The sequence below is a fragment of the Buceros rhinoceros genome, unplaced genomic scaffold (genome assembly GCF_000710305.1).
Source record: "Buceros rhinoceros silvestris isolate BGI_N320 unplaced genomic scaffold, ASM71030v1 scaffold22252, whole genome shotgun sequence".
Lineage (NCBI taxonomy): Eukaryota > Metazoa > Chordata > Aves > Bucerotiformes > Bucerotidae > Buceros > Buceros rhinoceros.
Window position 1 is genome coordinate 13,739 of NW_010397410.1, and position 6,332 is coordinate 20,070.

Here is a 6,332-nt window from a genome sequence, read left to right on the forward strand (position 1 = left end):
AGGTGGAGGATCCACGCACAAAATGCAAGGAAAGGGTGGCCCCTGTCCTTCTCCTTGCTCTCGTCTCAGGTTTTCCCCATAACACCAGCACAGCCTTCCCCTTTCCACAGAAGCAAGTGCTGCGTGGGCAGTGTCCTTGCTTAGCAGCCAGGAGGGCTTCGCAGGCAGAGGTGAGGACCCACCTGGGCGTCACCAAGTCTAATATGGCCCTCCACGCACAAAATGCAAGGAAAGGGTGGCCCCTGTCCTTCTCCTTGCTCTCGTCTCAGGTTTTCCCCATAACACCAGCACAGCCTTCCCCTTTCCACAGAAGCAAGTGCTGCGTGGGCAGTGTCCTTGCTTAGCAGCCAGGAGGGCTTCGCAGGCAGAGGTGAGGACCCACCTGGGCGTCACCAAGTCTAATATGGCCCAAACAAAGTCTAAACTCCCTCTCTGTTCTTTACCAGCCAAGCCAAACTTCCAGAGCACTCCAGGAGTGACATTGCCAACGAGGTGCCCTGGATGTGGACTTCCCCAGGGACAGGGCTGCCTTCCATTCTGCTAACTCAGCCAACAGGCACTGAGCCTGGTCCCTGCCCCAGAACAGCTGCCCTCCACGCTGTACACAGCGCACTCGGAAGCTCCTACTGCTCCAGATAAGCCAAGGAAGAGAAGGAGTCAGGCCTGTGACGCTAATCCTCCTTCCAATCCCAAGATAAGATATGGGTTTGTGCTTGCTGAAGAAGCTGCATGGCCCAGAATTACCTCCACACCTTCCCCTCCCTCCACGGCCTTGGGAGCTCCGGGACTGATTTCCCTACCGAGGGGCATTTATGTCAAACAGGGCAATAAAGACATAAAGCGCTCTTGGCCTGGAGACAGCTGTCTGGGGGCTGGTGCGCAGGGAGGGGCCATATCTGGGCTACCAAAGGAGATTAGAAAACAATCAAGACCATGGTAAAGTTCAGCAGAGATGTCACCTCCAGGCCCAAACATGCTTTCTGGACTTGAAATCAGCAGATTAAGACAACTCCAGAGCAAGGCTCAGAATTTCCCATTAGGCTTTGTACCCCCACGGGTTTTTACAGACGCAGGGGGTTGGCCAACAAGCCAAGGGTGATGGAGCAGCACCTCTGAGCTCAGGCAGGATTGAGGGCCAACCTGCTTTCTGCTCACGTATCTGTGTCAGAGTGGACGAGGAGAGGGGCTCGGGGAAAGCCCATCCCCACAAATCAAGGAGGTCTACGCACTTTTTCAAAATGTCTTGCTTCTTCTGTTCATCAGAGGTGGGGAGGCCCATGGATTTCTGTCGCTGATCGTACATCATTTTCTCCACCATACTGCGAGTTTCGCTGTCCAGGTCTGACAACTGAATGAGAACTTCCATCAGATGGGAGTAACAGCCCCTGCATACACCCTGCCCACCAAGAACACGAACGTGCTGAGGTTACGCTCTGCTGCGCGCAGAGGCTGCAGAAACACAGACGCTCATCTCCAGCCTCAGCTTTATTCACTTGTAGTTTTAAGAGCACTCATGTCATATGAGAGCGTCATACCCAGCAACACTCCAGCACTGGTTCTACACTGGTAAAAGACTGACGTAGAAGTCGAGCTGAGGTGAAGCACGTCTATGAGAAGGCTCCATTCAGTACAACGGGTGAGCTCTTACCTTCGAATTCTCTGGATTAATTTTCTTGGTGTTGATTTCCGGGTCTGTGGAAACTAGTTTGTTCCACCATTCCATCTTGTTGATCTGAAGGATGAAGAAGCAAAAATATTTTATTTTTCCTGGCCTTGCTCTAGGGTGATGGGTTTAAAACAAAAGAGGGAGATTCAGATCTAAGGAGAAAATTGTTTCTGCTGAGGGTGGTGGGACCCTGGCCCAGGTTGCCCCAAGAGGTGGGAGAAGCCCCATTCCTGGCACCACCCCAGGTCAGGTTGGCCCTTGGTGCTCTGAGCCCCCTGCTCTGGGTGCAGATGTCCCTGCTCCCTGCAGGGGGCTGGACTGGAGAAGTCCGAATCCTCCCTGGTTCGTTCTGCTTTACCTTCTCCAGGTGCACGGTGACGGTTTTGCCATCTTCGATCAGCCAGGAGCTCTCCTCCACCTTCACCTCATTGAAAAGCTCTCCATCGATGACAGGCGAATGGCCCTTCAGGCCAACCTTGAGGCGCCGTCTCTGGATATCCACCACCACGTCCTTGCCCTTCAACCTGAAGTTCACCTTGAAAAGGATGGCCACCTGGAGCAGACAAAGAGCAGAGGTGAGGAGCTGAGCAGCCATGTCTCTCCTCATCCTCCTGTGCCACTGCTCTATGACGTCCCCCTTGGTACAACAGCACACACCATATTCTTCTGCGTGAGCAGGAGGTGAAAGGCAGCGGCATGGACAGTATCAAAGGGAAGTAGATTTTAATGTCATGACCAGGTTTGGGAAAGTTACCTACAACTTCTGGGAACTGCATTTCATTAAGTACCACTAACGACCGTCCGCAGGCAGCTGAGCTGCAGGGCATCACTTCCACCTCTCTCACCAGCCCCTGCTCTCCTTCCCTCGCCCCGATTCCTCCTCCACTAACAAGGCCCTACTCACATCCAGCTCTGAAAGGGTCTGTGTCCATCTGTAATTCGGAAGGTCAGCTCCATTCCCAGAGTTGGGTTTAAGTTTTCCTTTATCCTTCTCATCTTCCTCTTCGTCATCTGTTTCCTAAGCAGCCAATTCAAAGGATAAAGAGCGAAGCTTTTCAAGGTTCCATTTATCTTTCACTTGTAACAACACTTCTCGGTTTTTCTAAGATCTCAGGTCAGGTGCATGTATTTAATATTCATATAAATTTAGCCTAAAATTAGCTGGTGTTTCTGTTAAACAATTACAAGGAAAAAAGCCCCAAAAATTCTATACTGAAGCCCTTGGGAATTAAGTGGGTTCCCTCAAACAAGCCCGTCCGGACACCCCCTCACCCTCCCAGGAGTTGTCCCTAGATGAGCTTTACCTGTTTGTTAGAATCCGAAGATTCACCCTCATCCTCCAAGGGTTTCATGGGGACGCTGTTAACCTGTCCTTGTGCCTCTTTCTTCTGTTTAAAAAGAGAAGGAAAGGGAACGCGCTCAGACGGGTGTGGGCACCTGGTGTCACCTGCTGGTCTGGCACTAGGTGGCCTCAGTCTCTTCCACTGGAACTGAGGAGCAGGACTCAGAGCCGAGGGGAAATTTCCAGCCCTGGAACAGCCTCTGAGGAAAGCGGAATGGCCAAGAGGAAGGTCCCTCGGTCCTCACACCTCCAGGGCTGCAGCAGAGGGTGTTGCTACAATCCAACAACTGCTGGGGGCAGAGAGGGAAAGGGAGTTCTGGGAGAACATACAGCGGTTGAGCCTCCGCTAACCAAGTTACCTACTGCAGCCTGGTGGTCCAGCCCCCATAAAAGAACAAGTCTGAGCCATTTTAACCCCTTGCTGCTCCACACACAGCAGAGATGACCCACACGGTACCTGCAGGCACCAGATATGTTCCCACCTGCTCGATTTCCAGCTGCAGCCTTTCTGCTTCCTCATCTGTGAGTTCCTTAATCTTCGGCTCATTTGCTTCTTGCTTCTCTCTAGCCAGTTTCGCTGCTCTCTCTGCCTTCTCACGCCGCTCTGCCTCTTGACGGGCCTTTTTCTCCTTCCGCTCCTTCTGAGCTAGTTTGTTGTGATGGTTGAAGGTCTCTGTGATCAGCTGAAAGGCAGGAACACACGTCAAAGGGTTTAATAAATCACCACTTTTCCAAACCCAAATGAAGCCAACTTGCTCTCTGAGGAGCGCGAGAACATTCGTTAGTCATGTCATTATTTCCCCCATTGTTTCCCCTCTAGTCTTTTGACTGAAAATCTATGTAGGAGAAAACTCTCAAGGGCGGTGTAGCCCCTCCTCACCCTTCCTTCCACAGGGAGTGTAATTCCATGGAGGTAACAGAGATATAAAATTTCTCCACTTGCTTTGGCCTTTGTGCGACTCTGGCAGGACAAGCAGTGCCTGACCAGCCATTTGACAGCCACTCTGTCCATCCCAGACAGCTGGAAGGGTTTTTTACCTGCTTCTGACCTGTCCCATGACTGGCCTCTTCCCCAGGCACAACATGGAGGTTCAGTGTCATGATTATACCCGAGCTATTTCCCAGCCACTCTGTCCATCCCAGACAGCTGGAAGGGTTTTTTACCTGCTTCTGACCTGTCCCATGACTGGCCTCTTCCCCAGGCACAACATGGAGGTTCAGTGTCATGATTATAGCAGAAACATTTGAAAAGCTCCGTGTTTTACACTTAGAGGCAAGTTCCTACAGAAATCTTTGCTTGAGCCCCAGTTCTGATGTTGTGAATATGAAGAGCAAATTCTCAAGGTCCCTGATGCCAACGGCTGAACTGCTCGGAGGGGAATCTGAGTACATGGGCAGGGAGCCAGAGCAATTGCCCCGCGGTCGATAACGGCAGCAGCGCTGTGCGAAGGAGCACGTATGAGAACTGGAGCTTGCTCCAGAAACCGCCACAGACAGCCCGAGAACAGCCACCGGGGAGTTCCCGGGTGGGGCATTCGGACACTGGGTTATTTACAGGGGCCAGAAACTTTAAGGGGGATTCAGCAACTCCCAGAGCAACTCAAAGCCTTGCAATTTTGTAACCAACCACCAAGGATTTCTGCTTTGTTTAAAAGGTCAAAACACGATTTATTGACAGAGCACGAGTCCAGTGTCTCCTCGGATACAGAATCCACGAGGTGCATCTCCCAGCTGCTGCTCCACCGTGAGCAAATTACACACCCTGCCTGAGTCTGTGGGTGTGTTCACACCCCACTTCTCTGCGGGTACCACCACAACCCCGCGCTCTGCACAACAGCTTCTGAAACGGCACCCAGAAAAGACAACGGCCATGCCGCCCTCTCCTCCTCCTCCTTCACGTTTCTGTTGGGATCGTGACGGTGCCAGAGGCTCTGCATTAAGCACCAATTCAGGAGGCCCTAAAGGACCCAGGGACACAAACTCTGCTCTCACAGACAGGGATTTGCTGTGGAATCACAATGACAGGAGCCAGGAGCAACCGAAGCTGCCGCCCATGCTCTCCTCTGAAGCGCTGCTCAGGGATTTGCTCCTGGGAGCATGCACAGGCCCCAGGAACTGAGGGAGATTTGCTCTCTAGTCTAAGAAAAATGACAATAGCTTCATCTTCCTCACTTCGACACCATCCTTTATCCCATCCCTTCCCTGCCTTAGTTTTACACACGCCCCACCCCAGCAGCAGCAGCTGCTTCACTGGGGGGTTCCACACCCAGGACGGAGAACAGCTGCTGTGCTGGTACATGCAGACAAGAACCTTCACTCCGTGTTTGAACACTGGTTCTTCTTTCACTACATGTAGCTGTTCTGCTCTGCAGCTGGGTGAGGAAACCTGCTGGGCTACTGGGGCTGCCAACGAGGCTGCCTGGACCCCCAGGCTCGCTCCGCACCGGCACCGCAGCCCCGAGACAAAAGTGCAGCCGCATGTGCAGAGAGGTGGACTTTGTCCTTCTCCCGAGAAGAACAAACAACGTAACCCAGGGTTATCGCCACCACGGTGGCTGTCACCGTTAAGTCACTGTGTCTGGCAGATCTGATTTCCAAACAAGCCTTTGGCCAGAGCGTGGCAAAAATCCTGCCCTGTCGGTACCATTCAAAGCAGCAATCGCCTCCCCTCAGATAGCAGCAATCTGTTATTACCTGCTTCAGCGATGAATGTCACCAGCATCATGGGCTGCTCGTCCCCAAGTGCACTGAAATGCCCTGACTTGCTCAGGCAGGGAAGTCTTAGCATGGCACCAACAGGGAGGGGTGTAAGGTAGAAGATATAAAGGCTTGAGGGTTGGTTTTTTTACCTTCTCTGCTACTCCATCTTCTCCACCGGTGAAGAAATCCGTTTTACGCCTCAGGAAACTAAAGAACGTGTTCACGAGCTGGTAGAGGGAGATAGAGTGATGAGACCAGATCACCCCAAGCCACCTCGAGTCCCTCAGCAGCCTTTGTGCTCCCTGTGTCTGTGCTGGGATTGCACCAAAATCATCAGCCCTGTGACCATTTCCCAGACAAAACATCCCCTGGCGTTTGTGAAATCCAGCTGCTGGATTCCCCGTCTCCAGAAGAGGCATTTTTAGTGTGATTGCCAGGAAGAAAGGGCAAGCAGGTTATTCCCAGGGCACCTCAGAGGCTCCCTGCCCCATCGCCTGCTTATTTTTGCAGCATAACAACTCACTGCCTGTTGGACATCACCAACAAATTCAGTAACAAACCAGCATCCCCAAAGCCCACGATGGGAACGAGCACTCTCAGCAGACCTGGCTTCTCTGAACTCTT

At 52.4% G+C, this 6,332-nt stretch overlaps 1 protein-coding gene across 1 annotated transcript in view; it reads right to left on the reverse strand.

Annotated features, from left to right (window-relative positions):
* The window catches only part of NUDC (nudC nuclear distribution protein), a gene marked incomplete at its 5' end in the record, with an annotated part of 6,726 nt that extends 791 nt beyond the window's left edge, over positions 1-5,935 (reverse strand). Inside the window, 7 exons of the mRNA XM_010146255.1 lie at positions 1,230-1,348; positions 1,649-1,732; positions 2,025-2,219; positions 2,571-2,684; positions 2,971-3,054; positions 3,491-3,691; positions 5,858-5,935. Of these exons, the coding sequence (XP_010144557.1) occupies positions 1,230-1,348; positions 1,649-1,732; positions 2,025-2,219; positions 2,571-2,684; positions 2,971-3,054; positions 3,491-3,691; positions 5,858-5,935 (875 nt within the window). The remainder of the gene's footprint in view (positions 1-1,229; positions 1,349-1,648; positions 1,733-2,024; positions 2,220-2,570; positions 2,685-2,970; positions 3,055-3,490; positions 3,692-5,857) is intronic.
* Between the last annotated feature and the right edge of the window lie 397 nt (positions 5,936-6,332).